At 44.5% G+C, this 18,662-nt stretch overlaps 1 protein-coding gene across 1 annotated transcript; it reads right to left on the bottom strand.

The window, feature by feature from the left end:
• Positions 1 to 274: 274 nt before the first annotated feature.
• faah2b (fatty acid amide hydrolase 2b) lies at positions 275 to 10,689 on the bottom strand. The gene is made up of 11 exons (XM_046328235.1): positions 10,327 to 10,689; positions 9,355 to 9,437; positions 9,025 to 9,158; positions 7,856 to 8,065; positions 7,456 to 7,575; positions 7,218 to 7,353; positions 5,906 to 6,023; positions 5,705 to 5,824; positions 2,477 to 2,588; positions 1,454 to 1,642; positions 275 to 1,223 (listed from the first exon to the last, which is right to left on the bottom strand). Exons 1-11 carry the CDS (start codon positions 10,642 to 10,644, stop codon positions 1,048 to 1,050), a joined length of 1,716 nt encoding a protein of 571 aa, XP_046184191.1. The 5' UTR covers positions 10,645 to 10,689; the 3' UTR covers positions 275 to 1,047.
• Between the last annotated feature and the right edge of the window lie 7,973 nt (positions 10,690 to 18,662).

Genomic DNA, 18,662 nt, shown 5'->3' with positions numbered 1-18,662 from the left:
TGTTAAACAGTCCTTCAGAAGCTCTCGCTCTCCTCCTGACTCTACCATTCTGTCGGAGCTCATGATGACTAGGGTAAAGGTGTTCTTCTATGGTCAAGATTTGTTTCAGAGCGTTTTGCTACAGTGTGCACTAACGAATACACCCCAGGGTTGGGGTGAACTCCATTTTGTCAATTCGGGATATGAATTCCTATTCAAGCAAATGATTAATCAGATGAATTATTTTTAAAAGGGTCTTTACTAATCGAACCAGAAAAATGCACAAAGATCGGAATCGAGTAATACAGTATTCTTGTTCAAAAGTACTGGCTTTTAGGATCTGCATTCCTGTCATTTTGCAAAAGATAAAGAGATTGACATTTGGTAGTAAGATCGATCGGAGTGAGTGGGACTTTGATAGTACAAAAGTCAATCATGGCTGACTAGACATTCTTTGTGCCAATAACATTAGCATTCAGTGCAGAACAAGAGCATGGCAGAAAAACAGACATTCATTCTTCAGTGAGAGGTCATTGAACCAAACAGTTCCATTGGGATAAGTGCTGAATAATGTGTGTACTGTGTGTAAGAGAGAGCTATTCTGAGCACAAGGCTAGTGAACACACCCCTGTATCTGCGGTTAGGGACATTCTTCCTACTTCCTTCCCTTAACCAGCGATCTAGGATCAGATTATCCTACACCCAATTCTACCATTTCCCCATTAAAAATGGTTAAGGACAACCTCTTCCTCCATCAGCCAGTGTGGGGCATGGTCAGCGGGGCAAAACATTTAGATACAAACATGCCTGTGACTTGTAGAATAAGGAATCATGTCGGTTCTATTCATGACATTTCTATCTGCAACGTTTGACCACCTTTCATACTCAACATGGCCCAGTGGTCCTCAGGTCAGGGCCACTATCCATAAAGCGTCTTAGAGTAGGAGTGCTGATCCAGGATCAGGTCCTCCCTGTTCATGTAACTCGTTTATTTAGATTTAAAAAGGCCAAACTGATTGTAGTAGATCAGCACTCCTACTCTGCAATGCTTTATAAATACAGGCCAGGTCAGGTGGCTCCAGGGTCTCTCCAGCCTCCGTAGGTCTTCTCCAGGTAGAGGGCCATGGCTAGAGACAGGCGGTCCTGGAGCTTCCCAGTCACCACCTGCACCCCCAGGGGAAGACCCTCTACACTCAACCCCAGAGGGCACTGGGTCACTGGCAGCCCCAGGATGTTGATGACCCCTGAGGATGGAGGACAGAGGGATGCAAATGAGAGAAAGCTTTGGCGCATGTTGTATTCATTCAGTTGTGGTGTACAGACAATTCATTCTCAGTCACATATTTGTGACTGCAGCCCTAAGCTTTGAATCTATGTGTGATTTGCCTGAAATTTTGAATACCTCGAGTTTTGTTAAGATTTTAATAGATTTATCTCCATTTATATTGTTAGATATAGTCTTCCAGACCCTCACCTGTGTAGGCGAAGTTGAAGGGTGTGAAGAGGGGGTGGTGGTGTTTGGGGGCGAGGTGAGGGTGGGTGGGGTACAGGAGAACCCCGTCTGTACCCAACAGCTCCTCAACCTCCTTCTGTAGCTTCTCTTTCTGCTTCAGGATGAAGGGAGAGGGCTTGGATGAGCTGGTAATCTCTACCAAGGCCAGGCCTGGAACACACCAGAGCAACAGAATGACCATGATTCCAGAGGTAACACAGATTGATGTACTTAATGTATTGATTAGCGTATACCAGAGATGGGGGTGGGGGCCACAAGGGGCTTCGGAGGCACGTGGGTCTGCGTACCCACATCCATACCCCTCGTGACAGTGAAGAGGAAGAATGTACGTTTTAATTTCCTGCAATTCTGTGCCTTTTGCCATGGGGTGTAGAGAAAATGCTGCCATTTTTAAAGTAAGTTTGCTACACATTTTGCCATGGGGCAAAAAAATAATGCAATTTTGCCATAGGGTGGAGGCAAATGTTTGCAGTTTTTAATATGATAACCGATGAATGGGCCCCTCCCCGGTCAGAAATTTGACCATGCTTACTACATGTTTAGATAGCTGGATACTAGACTAACTTACCAATGTAAAATAAAAATAGCTGACATGGGCTAATTGAGTGACTGCTGATGCACAACCACGTTTTGAAATGGCACCTTGTGTATTCTAAGTCTCAACAATAAGTTGAGACCACGACAGTTTTTTTGGGGGGGGTCAAATTGGTCCGTGGGCCTACAAAAGGAGGGGCTGCCAGTTGCCCATCCCTGACCTATATCATCATGACAAGAGTGGGCCTAAAGATACCGTGTTTGACAGTTGACTCAATTGATCAAAGTGCCGTTATAGCTCTGGTTAAAATAATACACCCTGTCTGGAACATTAGATACTATAGATAGGTCTACAAGGTCACTCAGTTGACTGGCAACACTTAAAACAAATCACTAGACCCGAAACTACTATCACTAGACAGGATTGTCAATGTGTGTTTGTGTTGTTACCAATAGCAGCCATGGTGTGAGGGGACCTTCCCATCATCCACTTGGCCAGCTCCCACACTGGCCACACCGGCCTCCCTGGTTCCCCCATCAACACTTGGAAGGGTGTGGGGCGCTGCGAGAAACACATACACACACGTATCTACACTGAACAAAAATGTAAAAGAAACATGTAAAGTGTTGGTCCCATGATTCATGAGCTGAAATAAAAGATCCCTCAAAATGTTCCATATCCACAAAAAGCTTATTTCTTTCAAATGTTGTGCACAAATTTGTTTACATCCCTGTTAGTGAGCATTTATTCTTTGCCAACATAATCCATCTACATGACAGGTTTTGTATATCAAAAAGCTGTTTAAACAGCATGATCATTACTCAGATGCACCTTGTGCTGGGGGCAATAAAAGGGCACTCTAAAATGTGCAGTTTCGTCACACAACTCAATACCACAGATGTCTCAAGTTGAGGGTGTGTGCAATTGGCATGTTGACTGCAGGAATGTCCACCAGCGCTGTTGGAATGTTCATTTCTCTACCGTAAGCCGCCTCCGATGTTGTTTTAGAGAATTTGGCAGTACGTCCAACCGGCCTCACAACCGCAGACCATGTGTATGGCATCGTGTGGTTTGCTGATGTCAATGTTGTTTAGAGTGCCCAATGGTGGCAGTGGGGTTATGGGGGCAGGCATAAGCTACAGACAACGAACACAATTGCATTGAGTTCCTGAGGCCTATTGTCATGCAGCCATCACCTCATGTTCTGAAAGAGCTGCAAAACCTGGACCCGTATAAATCAGCTGGGCTTGACAATCTGGACCCTCTATTTCTGAAACTATCCGTCGCCATTGTCGCAACCCCTATTACCAGCCTGTTCAACCTCTCTCTCATATCGTCTGAGATCCCCAAGGATTGGAAAGCTGCCGCAGTCATCCCCCTCTTCAAAGGGGGAGACACCCTGGACCCAAACTGTTACAGACCTATATCCATTCTGCCCTGCCTATCTAAGGTCTTCGAAAGCCAAGTCAACAAACAGGTCACTGACCATCTCGAATCCCACCGTACTTTCTCCGCTATGCAATCTGGTTTCCGAGCCGGTCACGGGTGCACCTCAGCCACACTCAAGGTACTAAACGACATCATAACAGCCATCGATAAAAGACAGTACTGTGCAGCCGTCTTCATCGACCTTGCCAAGGCTTTCGACTCTGTCAATCACCAGATTCTTATCGACAGACTCAGTAGCCTCGGTTTTTCGGATGACTGCCTTGCCTGGTTCACCAATTACTTTGCAGACAGAGTTCAGTGTGTCAAATCGGAGGGCATGTTGTCCGGTCCTCTGGCAGTCTCTATGGGGGTGCCACAGGGTTCAATTCTCGGGCCGACTCTTTTCTCTGTATATATCAATGATGTTGCTCTTGCTGCGGGCGATTCCCTGATCCACCTCTATGCAGACGACACCATTCTATACACTTTCGGCCCGTCATTGGACACTGTGCTATCTAACCTCCAATCGAGCTTCAATGCCATACAACACTCCTTCCGTGGCCTCCAACTGCTCTTAAACGCTAGTAAAACCAAATGCATGCTTTTCAACCGATCGCTGTCTGCACCCGCTTGCCCGACTAGCATCACCACACTGGATGGTTCCGACCTTGAATATGTGGAAACCTATAAGTACCTAGGTGTCTGGCTAGACTGCAAACTCTCCTTCCAGACCCATATCAAACATCTCCAATCGAAAATCAAATCAAGAGTCGGCTTTCTATTCCGCAACAAAGCCTCCTTCACTCACGCTGCCAAGCTTACCCTAGTAAAACTGACTATCCTACCGATCCTCGACTTCGGCGATGTCATCTACAAAATTGCTTCCAACACTCTTCTCAGCAAACTGGATGCATTTTATCATAGTGCCATCTGTTTTGTCACTAAAGCACCTTATACTACCCACCACTGCGACTTGTATGCTCTAGTCGGCTGGCCCTCACTACATATTAGTCGCCAGACCCACTGGCTCCAGGTAATCTACAAGGCCATGCTAGGCAAAGCTCCGCCTTATCTCAGCTCACTGGTCACGATGGCAACACCCATCCGTAGCACGCGCTCCAGCAGGTGTATCTCATTGATCATCCCTAAAGCCAACACCTCATTCGGCCGCCTTTCGTTCCAGTACTCTGCTGCCTGTGACTGGAACGAATTGCAAAAATCGCTGAAGTTGGAGACTTTTATCTCCCTCACCAACTTCAAACATCAGCTATCTGAGCAGCTAACCGATCGCTGCAGCTGTACATAATCTATTGGTAAATAGCCCACCCATTTTCACCTACCTCATCCCCACAGTTTTTATTTATTTACTTTTCTGCTCTTTTGCACAAGAATATCTCTACCTGTACATGATCATCTGATCATTTATCACTCCAGTGTTAATCTGAAATATTGTAATTATTCGCCTACCTCCTCATGCCTTTTGCACACATTGTATATAGACTCCCCCTTTTTCTCTACTGTGTTATTGACTTGTTAATTGTTTACTCCATGTGTAACTCTGTGTTGTCTGCTCACACTGCTATGCTTTATCTTGGCCAGGTCGCAGTTGCAAATGAGAACCTGTCCTCAACTAGCCTACCTGGTTAAATAAAGGTGAAATAAAAAATTTAAAAAATAAATGTTTCAGCATGATAATGCACACCCTATGACGCAAGGATCTGTACACAATTCCTGGAAGCTGAAAATGTCCCAGTTCTTCCATGGCCTGCATACTCACCAGACATGTCACCAATTGAGCATGTTTGGGATGCTCTGGATCAACGTGTACAACAGCGTATTCCAGTTTCCGCCAATATCCATCAACTTCGCACAGCCATTGAAGAGGAATGGGACAACTTTAACATGGGACAACAGCCCGATCAACTCTATGTGAAGGAGATGTGTCACGCTGCATGAGGCAAATGGTGGTAACACCAGATACTGAATGGTTTTCTGATCCACGCCCCTACCTTTTGTTGTTGTTGGTATCTGTGACGAACAGATGCATATCTGTTTTCCCAGTCATGTGAAATTCATAGATTAGGGTCTAATGAATGTATTCCAATTGACTGATTAACTCAGTAAAATCTTTGAAATTGTTGCATGTTGGGTTAATATTTTTGTTCAGTATAGTTAGAATGGCAGTACTAGTGAGGCCTCTTAATACCCCCATAAACGCTACCTAATGAAGACCGCAGCAGTTGACCCACCTTGCCCTCCTTGTCGGGGAGCCCCATGTACGTATCCCAGATCTGGAAGCCATATTTGAGCCCAGAGAGACGCACCTCCTGAACCTTGACCCCTAGGTCAGACTCGAGCCGCTCCACCACCTGGTAGAAATACAGATTATGTCTTTGTGAATCTACGTTTGCGCGTGTGTGCGTCGTGGGTCTACTAGGCATTCTACTCACCCTCCTCTGGGCTTGAAGGAGCTGTTCATCTACAGCACTCACCAGAGGAGAGCCTCCATCGTGAGGGATAGAGAAGAAACGCAGGTTCCTCAGATCTACCTCAATGGACAAAGACAATCTGTACAGAGACATGGAGAGGTAGGACAGTTAAACAGGTGCTCAAAATGTCATGGTTTCGAGATACACTACATGATCAAAAGTATGTGGACAACTGTTTGTCAAACATCCAAAAATCAGAGGCATTAATATGAAGTTGGTCCCCCCCCTTCGCTCCACTCCTCTGGAAAGGCTTTCCACTAGATGTTGGAACATTGCTGCTGGGACTTGCTTTAGAGAGGTCGGGTATTGATGTTGGGCGATTAGGCCTGGCTCGCAGTCGGCTTTCCGATAAATCCCAAAGGTGTTCGATGGAGTTGAGGTCAGGGCTCTGTGCAGGCCAGTCAAGTTCTTCCACACCGATCTCGACAAACCTTTTCTGTATGGACTTCGCTTTTTGCACTGCTCCAAACTGTTGCCACAAAGTTGGAAGCACAGAATCGTCTAGAATGTCATTGTCTGCTGTAGCTTTAAGATTTCCCTTCACTGGAACTAAAGGGCCTAGCCCGAACCATGAAAAACTGCCCCAGACCATTATCCCTCCACCAAACTTTACAGTTGGCACTATACATTGGGGGCAGGTAGCATTGTCCTGGCATCCACCAAACCCAGATTTGTCCGGCGAACTGCCAGATGGTGAAGTGTGATTCATCACTCCAGAGTCACATGGCAGCAAATGTACACCACTCCAGCCGACACATGGCATTGCACATGGTGATCTTAGGCTTGTGTGCAGCTGCAAGGCCATGGAAACCCATTTCATGAAGCTCCCGACAAACAGTTATTATGCTGATGTTGCTTCCAGAGGCGGTTTGGAACTCGGTGAGTGTTGCAAACGAGGATTTTTATGTGTTACACGCTTCAGCACTCAGCGGTCTCGTTCTGTGAAATTGTGTGGCCTACTACTTTGCGGCTGAGCCATTGTTGCTAGACGGTCCACTGCCAATGTTTGTCTGTGGAGATTGCATGGCGGTGTGCTCGATTTTATACACCTTTCAACAATGGGTGAAGCTGAAATAGCCGAACCCACTAATTTGAAGGGGTGTCCACATACTTTTGTGTATATATATAGTATAACTTCATAAAACTTAGTTGTGTGGACATTAAACCCATGCACCATTGGTAGGTAGTTGTTTCTAGTTAGATGTGTTGAAGCCTTTACTGAGAACACAGTGTTGGGTGTTTTAGTCTGTTAAAGGTGTGATGGGTCGTGTACTTGTGAGCATTGGGTCCAGCCATGATCCTGAGCATGGGCAGAAGGTCCTCAGCATAGCGACACATGGGGCCAGTACTGAGGTAGTCCTCATGACGACCAGAGGCAGGGGGGTACTGACAATCATTAGAGATTACACCTACAAATAACACAGGATAAACATGGCCAATTACACACACACACACACGCGCTAGCATCTACATATACACCAACACACACACCAGGGGTACTCTTTACTTACCTGGTGTGGTTTTATGGCCAAAAACGCCATTGAAGAAGCACGGCATACGGATACTTCCACCGATGTCAGAACCTATACCGATCACTGATGCTCCACCGCCAAGCATGCTACCCTCTCCACCTGGAGCCCACAGGAAAGGAAGAGGGAAAGAGGAAGAGAGATTGAGAGAGAGAAAGTAAGTAAAGCTTGTCCGAGCCAGAAAGGCCCATAGGGGCAGGAACACTATTTTCTGTTTCTGTAGGTGACGGTAACTTGACGTAACAAGTAATTCATACGTAATATCAGTCCTATTGTTATGGACATCTACCTGTGTTGCTATGACATCAGCACAGCTGTAACAGCGTTATGACACATACCTTCCCGTGCCATTGCCATTTTATAACACCTTACAATGCCACACCTGAGCTTCCGCCCGGTGTCCTCTCCAGGTCATAGGGGTTATTGCAAATGCCGTACAGGTGGTTGTGGGACTCGGACCACATGCAGAGCTCGCTGGAGTTGGTGACCCCCAGGGGGATGGCCCCGGCCCTCTTCAACAGGGCCACGGGAGGGGCGTCCCCCACTGAAAGGACCCCGCGCCGGGAAACCACACCTGCGGTGTTGGGCATGCCTGGCGGACAAAGGGAACGGGTGGGGAGAAGTTGAACATACAGGTGGAAACTGTAAACTAGGACATAATCCGTGACATTTCGACAAATATTTGGAGAGTGCTATGGCTTGGGTCTGTTACGTTTGTGGACGACGCTGTCAGATACTAAAGATGTTCAAAACCGTTTTCATTTGGAGAGGGACAGACGCACTTCGCCGATGCTCATCTAGTGGGAACATCATCAAAGACTGTCATGTAAATGTGCCTGATGGTGACGAGGCAGAGGGTTGATGGTCGAGTGCTCTTATGGTGAGACCTTGGGACTGTGGAGAGGGTCTGGGTGTGTGTCTGTGTGTGTGCGGGTTAGCTCTACCTATAGCAGTGTTTCTCAACCAAACAGGTGCCCTTTTTCATTTCTGCCCTAGTACTAACAGGTCTAAATCACTCATTAAGGCTTGGTGATGAATTGGTAAGTGAAATCAAGTGTGTTGATGCTAGGGCTTTGGTTCCCCAGGACCAGGATCGGATAACACTGACCTATAGGGTAGGCTTACACACTCACCCAGACCCGCTCCCATAGCCTCACTACAGGGTACACAACTACGTGAGTAGTACACAGTGTGGGAGAGTACAGGAGAGGATCTAGGTCAGCCATTTTCAAACCTCTGCTTGAGGAACACCCCCAGACGCTTCCCAATTTTCGTTGTAGTCCTGAGCTAGCGCAAGGGCTGGATGATTAGATGACAAGTTGAATCAGGTGTGCTAGTTCTGGAATAGTTCAAATATTGAAACAGCTGGGCGCTCCCCGAGGAGAGGTTTGAGAAAGGATGGTCTAGCTGGGTGGTCCCCGAGGAGAGGTTTGAGAAAGGATGGTCTAGCTGGGTGGTCCCCGAGGAGAGGTTTGAGAAAGGATGGTCTAGCTGGGCGGTCCCCGAGGAGAGGTTTGAGAAAGGATGGTCTAGGTGAGTGTGTAGACCAACCCTGTAGAGCGAAGGCCTCTTTGACAGTGAGGGGGACCCCCAGCAGGGGAAGTCTATCCTCCAGAACGTCCTCTCCCCCGGTCTCCTCGATCAGCTTGTCCACCTGGGCTGCCTCTAGCAACGCTGCTGCAAACCTGGAGAGAGGGAGGAGAGGAAAATAGGGAGCAGAGAAAAGGGAGAGGAATAGAGAGAAAAAAAAATGAAGAAAGAAATAGGCATACACAAGTTTATTTTTGTGTCAGAACATAGTGGAGGTTTGGTGAGACGGCAACATGAGATTTGTAACCATATGACATTTAACCAGTCTAGTCCCGGAGTACTTGTACTTGCCTGTCCTGCACCATAGCATTGAGCAGCGGGTTCACCTCCTGAATCCTGTCAATGTAGGCCTGCACCACCTCCACGCTCGACACCTACACCAACCAACATACAGTACAGACAGTGGTGCGCCTGTGTGTGCATCAATTCCAGTCAATTCAGAGTCAACCAATTTCCAATTCAACATTTTCCTCATTGATAAGCCCTAAAGATGATTGCAATTGCTGTAGTCATAAACTTCCTGAATTGACAATTGGAATGGAATTGACCCCAACCCTGTTTCATAAGGAGACCACAGCACAAGGCTGTAGCCTAAGAGCATTTTTGTGTTGTTGTTGCTTGATCTGAAAATGTTGTCGAGAGACGCCATATGGATGGTGTGACGCTATTTGCGTTGAGCTCCGTACCGTATATATGTGCGCATCTCAAATTGTGTAACGGTGTGGAGGGCTAGGTATAGCTCCGCATTGACATGATTGGTTGTCTAGAGACAAACGGACTTCCTTGACAAATTCCTTCACAACAGCTCTGCGCTACTCCGCGAAGCAGAAAAAAGTATGAATGCCTTGACTTCTGCAGAGGCCATATAACCGTAAATGCTGCACGGCCAATGTAGAACTCTGATTGACCCTTTATGTAATGGACATGTGCAAGAGTGCAGTCACAGCCCAACCGCTCCCACAGAGCAACGCAGTAGCCTTATCATGCAGCAGATTGGCTCTTTATCAAGCCGTTGTAGAACCCTGTCATAAGATTTGGGTATTTTATTAGAATCCCCATTATCTGTGGCAAAAGCAGCAGCAACTCTTCCTGGGGTCCACACATGGTGGATAAGTGAAGACAGCCCACTCAGGCCTTTTACCATTGGCTGCACCTTTCAGGCCTACGGCACCGGAACCGTACAAGTGGAAGCACTCCGGAAAAGTAGTCTCTCGCGTAAAATAAGATTAGATCATATAACTCGGTACCGGGTAGCCTACGGACCTCTCTCCGACGAATCCTTTGCGCGAGCTGCATCGCAGACATCATCAGCAGAGGGTTGGTGACTGGAAGAAGTTTGATTAATTCACGGGACCGCCGTGGAGAGAGGAGCCGAAAGAGCGCAAAGAGCACGCCCATGCACGCACTCAGAATCCATGCCTGGGCCCGTTCTAGCCGGGTCAACGCCATGATCACAGCTTGGTCACCACCACCGCACGAACTGTTTTGACAGCAGGACTGTCGTCGTCTAACATAACAACTCCCGGCATGCAGCGTGTTATTATGGTTCTTATCTATAAATGGGTTGCAGTTTAAAACCATCCGACCTCGCTATCAGGTCAGCCGTTACCTATTGGACAGATTCACGTTTAAACGGAAAGTGACAACTTTCGCGAGAGTTGTACTTCTCGGTAACCGATTTTAGGTCAACCGTGGCTAAATTTTAAACCGATATGAAGTGGCCAAGTGTGAACAAACAAAAGGTTAATGGTTAACCATTTGCCATCGTGTACTTCGATACGTAGACTATGAGAATAGAAGGCACTGTATTGAATACATTAAATGTAAGGTATCAAGCAAACCATATAAAGAAAATAAGTGTGCAACATAGTAGACAACAAATTATTATAGTGACACATCGGTCACAAATCACTTTTCTTAGCATAATCCGCTCTTCTAAGCGAGCGCAATCAACTGTAATTTCTACATTGCACCACGTGGTGGCAGTATTGCTATGAGTAAAAACATGATGCGCACTCTGACAAACTGAGCAGGTAATCACGGGGGAAATAACTGCGCAATGCATGTCAGTGGATTAGGAAACCAAACCCATGAAGTCTGCCTTTTAACCATCAAAAATGCTTTCCACAAATCCACGTTCCAGAATTTCCCTCAATATCTACATGACTCAAATTGTACTTGCTTTTCTTTTGAATGTAGGCTAATTTAGCTGAAATGTCTAGATGCAGCCTAATATTCTAATGTAATTTAACATAAAATACAAAAATATGTCAAATGTATTTTTTTTCTAATTCCACCTGATATGGCACATCGCCCTGGGTCATTATGTCTCAGTAGCTCATTGCAAAATCAGAACTTTATATGAATGAAACAAGGACTGTACATTTTGAAAGATTTTATTGCAATGATTCAGGGAAAACAAAGTGTATACAATATAAACTTCATCTTTAAATGTCTGCTAATAGCCAATATAAAGGTGGATGAACTTAATCTACCTTGTGCCTTAACTGAAAATGTTCAACAGTCATATTGTACTTTGCCAGCAGCATACCACCCTGCATACCACTGCTGGCTTGCTTCTGAAGCTAAGCAGGGTCAGTTCCTGGATGGGAGACCAGATGCTGCTGGAAGTGGTGTTGGAGGGCCAGTAGGAGGCACTCTTTCCTCTGGTCTAAAAAATATCCCAATGCCCCAGGGCAGTGATTGGGGACACTGCCCTGTGTAGGGTGCTGTCTTTTGGATGGGACGTTAAATGGGTGTCCTGACTCTCCGAGGTCATTAAAGATCCCATGGCACTTATTGTAAGAGTAGGGGTGTTAACCCTGGTGTCCTGGCTAAATTTCCCAATCTGGCCCTCAAACCATCATGGTCACCTAATAATCCCCAGTTTACAATTGGCTCATTAATCCCTGTAACTATTCCCCAGGTTGTTGCTGCAAATGAGAACGTGTTCTCAGTCAACTTACCTGGTAAAATAACGGAATAAATAAAAAATAAATAAAACTTGTTATATCAATTTGTAAGAAATCACACCTTTTTTTATACATAGCAACTTGACAAAAAAAATGCTGTGTCCATGATTGATACAAATCAATCAAAATGTATTTGTCACATGCGCTGAACACAACAGTTGTCGGTAGACCTTACTGTGAAATGCTTACTTACTAGTGCTTAACCAACAATGTAGTGTTTTTAAAAAAGTAGGCCCAAGTAAGAAAAATGTGCTAAATAAACAAAAGGAAAAATAGTAACAATAAAATGACAATAATGAGGCTATATACAATAATCGAGGTAATATGTAGGTAGGGGAAAAGTGAGTATGCGTAGATCATGAGCAGAGAGTAGCAGCAGTGTATGTGAAGTGTGAGAAGGAAAGTGAATGTGTGTTTTGTGTCTGTGTGTGTGTGTGGTTAGAGTACAGTGCGTGTGCATTGAGCCTGTGCAGGAGAGTCAGTACAAAAAAATAAACAATGAATCAAATAAGGGGGTCAATGTAAATAGTCTGGGTAGCCATTTGATTAACTGTTCAGTAGTCTTATGACTTGGTGGTAGAAGGTCCCAGACTTGGCGCTCCGGTACTGCTTGCCGTGCATTAGCAGAGAGGACAGTCTATGACTTGGGTGGCTGGAGACTTTGACAATTTTTAGGGCCTTCGTCTGACACTGCCTGGTTTTGAGATCCTGGATGGCAGGAAGCTCTGCCCCAGTGATGGACTGGGCCGTACGCATTACCCTTTGTGGCGTCTTGAGGTCGGATGCCGAGCAGTTGCCATACCAAGCGGTGATGCAACCAGTCAAGATGCTCTCGATGGTGCAGCTGTAGAACTTTTTGAGGATCTGAGGTCCCATGCCAAATCTTTTCAGTCTCCTGAGGGAGAATAGGTGTTGTTGTGCCCTCTTCATGACTGCCTTGGTGTTTTGGGACTATGATATGTCCATTAGTGATGTGGACACAAAGGAACTTGAAGCTCTCGACCCACTCCACTACATTCCCGTCAATTTGAATGGGGGCGTGCTCGGCACCCATTCGAAGTGAGCCTTGAAGGCATTTAGCTCATCTGGCAGACTCGCATCACTGGGCAGACCTGTATCTTAGCATCGACTTCAATGGGCCACTTCCATATTGAGCGCGTCACTGGTACTTTCTGTTTGAGTTTTAGCTTGTAAGCAGGAATGAGGAGATTAGAGTTATGATCAGATTTGTCAAATGGAGGGTGAGGGAAAGCATTGTATTGAGTCCCTGTGTGTGGAGTTAGTTAAGGTGATCTACAGGTTTGTTTTGCCTCTAGATGTACAGGGGACATGCTGGTAGAAATGAGGTGAGACGGATTTCAGTTTTCCTGCATTTAAATCACCGGGAGCGCCACCTCTGCATGAGCATTTTCTTGTTTGCTTATGGCCCTATACAGCTCATTGAGTGTGGTCTTTGTGCCAGTATCGGTTTGTGGTAGTAAATAGACAGCTACGAAAAATCTAGATTCAAAACATTTTGGTAAATAGTATTGTCTACAGTTTGTCATGAGGTATTCTGCACCATCGAGAGCATCCTGACTAGTTGCATCACCGCCTGGTATGGCAACTGCTCAGTATCTGACCGCAAGGCGCTACAGAGGGTAGTGCCTATGGTCCAGTATTTCACTGGGGCCAAGCTTACTGCCATCCAGGATCTCTATACCAGGTGGTGTCAGAGGAAGGCCCTAAAAATTGTCAAGCGGCTCACCAAGTCTGGGTCCAAAAGGCTCCATAACAGCTTCTACCCCCAAGCCATAAGACTGCTGAACAGTTAATCAAATGGCTACCCAGACTATTTGCATTGACTCCCCCCTTTATTTTACAATGCTGCTACTCAGTGTTTATTATCTATGCATAATCACTTTAGCCCTTCCTACATGTACAGTACCAGTCAAAAGTTTGGACCTACTCATTCCAGTGTTTTTTATTTTTTTTAAATTTTATTACTATTTTCTACATTGTAGAATAATAGTGACGACATCAAAACTATGAAATAACACATATGGAAACGTGTAGTAACCAAAAAAGTGGAAAACAGATCAAAACATATTTCAGATTCTTCAAAGAAGCCACGCTCTGACTTGATGACAGCTTTGCACACTCTAAAATGTGTTTAACACCTTTTTGGTTACTACATGATTCCATATGTGTTATTTCATAGTTTTGATGTCTTCACTATTATTCCACAATGTAGAAAATTGTTTTAAAAAAATAAAGAAAAATCCTTGAATGAGTAGGTGTGTCCAAACTTTTGACTGTTACTGTATATATAACTTCAGTTACCTCGACTAACCTGTACCCCCGCACATTGACTTGGTACCGGTACCCCCTGTATATAGCCTTGCTATTGTTATTTTATTATTACTTTTTTAAACTTGATTTTCTTAACTCTTATTTTTCTTAAATAAGTGACAAATACGATTTGATTTGAAAAGAAGGAAGCCTGTACAGATATGTCCTGAATACAAATGTTATGTTTGCGGCAAATCTAACACAACACATCACTGAGTACCACTCTTCATATTTTCAAGAATGGTGGTGGCTGCTTGTCTTCGGCAAGGACTAGGGAGTTTTTTTGGGGGGGGGGATAAAATGAAATGAAATATAGCTAAGCACAGGCAAAATCCTATAGGAAAACCTGTTTCAGTCTGCTTTCCAACATACACTGCGAGACAAATTCAGCTTTCAGCAGGTTAATAACATAAAACACGAGGCCAACTATACACTGGAGTTGCTGAGCAAGACAACATTGAATTATCCTGAGTGGCCTAGTTACAGTTGTGACTTAAAAATCGGCTTGAAAATCTATGGCAAGACTTGAAAATGGCTGTCTATGATCAACAACCAATTGACGGAGCTTGAAGAATTTTAAAAAGACAATCCAGGCGTGCAAAGCTCTTAGAGACTTACCCCATCACTGCCAAAGGCGATCCGAATGGATAGACTCAGAGGGTTGATTACTTATGCAATCAAGATGTATTTGTGTTTTATTTTTCATGATCTTTTTTACAAATGTTACAATTTTTCTTCCACTTTAACATTACAGAGTATTTTGTGTAGATCTTTGACAAAACATGACAATAAAATCACCTTTAACACAACAAAATGTGGAAAATTAAAGGGGTGTGAATACTTTCTGAAGGGACTGGGGGAGGGGGGGGCTAATATTGCAACTCAATATTAGGAAGATGTTCTTAATGTTTTCTACACTCAGTGGGCCTCTTGTGTGGCGCAGCGGTCATTGCGCTCATTGCGCTCTAGCGACTCCTTGTGGCGGGTCAGGCGCCTGCAGGCTGATCTCGGTCATCAGTTGAACGCTGTTTCCTCCGAACACATTGGTACGTTCAGGTGTTAAGAAGCGCGGTTTGGCGGGACATGTTTTGGACGACGCATGACTCAACCTTCGCCTCTCAAGCCAGTTGGGGAGTTGCAGCGATGAGACAAGATCAAAATTGGGGAGAAAAAGGGGATAAAATACAACCATAAAATAAACAAAGAAATCCTTTATTTCAGTCAGGCTACATTTGTATGCCTCTGTCTACAATCAGCTCATTCTGTTGCATGAATTGCAGTGCATTTTCTTAGGCCAAATTGCATAGGCCACAAATCTTTTAGGGATGCATGTGATTTTTTAAATTCCCATGACAACTAGGCCAAATCAATATCTCATCTGCAATGCAAGTGACATACTGTACATTGATTGAATGTGTAGCCTCTATTCGCTTTCCTGTTTTTAATGACATTGAAACTAAATGTTTCTGCATTTGCAATTAAGACGATTGTTTTATTGTTGGCCTATGCCTAAAGGCTATATTGTTTATGACCCAAATCAGTCACCCCTGTAAAACCTGCAACATTATAACTTACAACGTGATTTATGTCCTCCAAAAGACGTGTGAAATTAAACAACTAGAAATTAAAGCAATTTCTAGACCCTTTTATCTCATTAGAAATTAATCAATTTAGCAGCACACAAAGCCCCAGAACAAAGTCTTATGAGGATCAAATGGTCTAACCAATGTTTGAATTATCAATAGGCTTTAATCCAAGCACACACAGTCATAGAAACCTGAGGAGATAATATGTTTCTGCACCTCATCTGTAAATTGAGATACACTCCCACACACTCCCTCTTGTAGGGTAAAGAGAGTTAACATTTTGGGACGTGTAGAGACAGGACACACTGAAAATGAAAGCAGTGGGTGGGTTTTAAAACTGCCAATTTACTTTGTTTGTCTCAAGAGTCTCTACAACCCACTTCTTTTATCAACAATCTACATGGAGAATCGAACCAGAACTAGAATGAGATTCCATTTCTATGGATAGAACATTGTATTTGAATGTCCTTGTCCCCTGACAAACCTTGAGTTTGAGATCCTGAGTTGTTTGTATAGGCATAGATAGCTATACCACATTGTCATGTTTTATGTGTGTTAATGGGTAAAATTATATGGATTTATCTCTATAACACGGACGCACACACACACACACACACACACACACACACACACACACACACACACACACACACACACACACACACACACACACACACACACACACACACACACACACACACACACACACACACACACACACACACACAGGAACCCCAAGGGGCTCTTTCCATTGATTTATATTTGGATCTTTAAACCATTTAGACACTAATGGATGGAAGCCAGGACATCCATCTCATCTCATTATTTTCACTCTTTTTCTTGTAGATCCTCAATATATCGATACCCCACTGACTGCTTCATAAGGTCTTCACAGTAATAAGACCCTATACTTTCTGCATAACGTTTACAAGAATTTATACACAAAAGGATTCAAATTCTGCAATCGAATCATATCCACCCCCAGCATTTAGATTTCGATTTTATATTAGGATCCTTTGGCATAATAACGAAAAAGACATTACAGACGAAAGACATTACAATTGACATACGTTTAAAACATTAACATGTAGTGTGCATCTATCAGTTACACGTACATGTCAGTTGATACACACAACAAGTAGGTCACATGGGGGAGAGGCGTTGTGTCATGAGGTGCTGCTTTGTTTGTTTTTTAAAAACCAGGTTTGCTGTTCACTTGCACTGTATAAGACTGAAGGGAGTTCCGTGCAATCATGGCTCTGCATATTACTGTGTGTTTCCTTGAATTTGTTCTGGGCCTGGGGACTGTGAAAAGACCCCTGGTGGCATGTCTGGTGGGGTAAATGTGTTTCAGCGCTGTGCGTTAGTTGACTATACAAACAAATTTGGAATTTCCAACACATGAATGTTTCTTATAAAAACAAGAAGTGATGCAGACAGTCTTTCCTCAACTCTTAACCAAGAGAGACTGGCATGCATAGCATTGATAACAGCCCTCTGATTATGATGAAGAGCCAAATGTGCCACTCTGTTCTGGGCCAGCTGCAGCTTAACTAAGTCCCTCTTTGCAGCACTTCACCATATGACTGGACAATAATCAAGGTAGGATAAAAGCATTCCAGGTGCCAGTTGGTGAGTTATTTACAGTAGTAAATGGAGTGTAATGTACTTCACACACACACACACGCACAAACAGACACACACACACACACTACAACACAAACAAACACACATTTAGTAATTTTGGTAATTATTTTCTATTTCCAATGGGTGAGAGGATGAGAGCATACACACTACACTTCCTTATGATCCACTATCCTGCTACTTCAGTGTACTCTAGTGACTGGCCCTGTCGGTCCCCCAAGGGGGTATCACTCACCACCATGTCTCCTCCATTGGGGTATCAGCAGCAGCTGGTTCCTGGAGGTGAGCAGAGGGTTCATCATGGACCATGTGGCATCCCCCTCCTCAGTCTACCTCACCCCTCTACTCCTGTGGGGCATGTGGGGGTGCGTGAAACAGCTTGTGAGTTCCAAAAACCAATTAGAGCCATCCTACCGTGCGGATCTGGACAGCCAATGAGAAACTAGGGGGAAGTGAGTGGGATCCTTAGTACCTGCAGGACGCTCTGTGATAATAATAATTTGGTGGGTGCATATATTTGTCCTTTGCATATCCCAACTCTACCCAACATGTTTCACCTTGTTGGCCCAGGGATTCAAACCAGCAGCCTTTCAGTTACTGGGCCAATGCTCTAACCAATAGGCTACCTGCCATGACCTGTGTGCGTGTGTACACAGTCTGTTGCTGCACTGGTAGAAACGTAAGATGCAGGCTACAGTCCAATGTTTAGTTTATGTAGGCCTATCCACCTTTATTCACATTTCTTTATATGAATATGTAGTCTAAAAGGTCAACAACAACAGCCTATGTGTCAGGAGCATATAAACTATAATCAATGACCAAGATGTAATAGCCTAATGCTCACCTGTGCATATTTGTTTGGTTACAGAACTATGAAGCACTAACATATGGGGTCATGTGAGGTCAACACAATCACCTCCCATCCGTGTCACACAGGCTACGTCCCAAATGACACCCTATTCCCTTAGAGCTCTGGTCAAAAGTAGTGCACTGTGTAGGGAATAGGGTGCCATTTAGTATGCAAGATCAGTCTATTCTGAGACATTCGCTAAATAATACATGGGAT

Source organism: Oncorhynchus gorbuscha, linkage group LG25 (genome assembly GCF_021184085.1).
Source record: "Oncorhynchus gorbuscha isolate QuinsamMale2020 ecotype Even-year linkage group LG25, OgorEven_v1.0, whole genome shotgun sequence".
Classification (NCBI taxonomy): domain Eukaryota; kingdom Metazoa; phylum Chordata; class Actinopteri; order Salmoniformes; family Salmonidae; genus Oncorhynchus; species Oncorhynchus gorbuscha.
The sequence above is the reverse complement of the archived record's forward strand: the minus strand, read 5'-3'. Positions and strand labels throughout refer to the sequence as shown.

What these genes read in the sequence shown, in the direction of transcription:
- faah2b (XM_046328235.1), bottom strand. Translation starts at nt 10,644, where the DNA reads ATGGTTTTAAACTGCAACCCATTTATAGATAAGAACCATAATAACACG. An exon ending in AAAGGATTCGTCGGAGAGAG is followed by an intron (nt 9,438 to 10,326) that starts GTCCGTAGGCTA and finishes TGGTTGGTGTAG; the next exon opens with GTGTCGAGCGTGGAGGTGGT. An exon ending in TCCTTCAAGCCCAGAGGAGG is followed by an intron (nt 5,825 to 5,905) that starts GTGAGTAGAATG and finishes TATTTCTACCAG; the next exon opens with GTGGTGGAGCGGCTCGAGTC.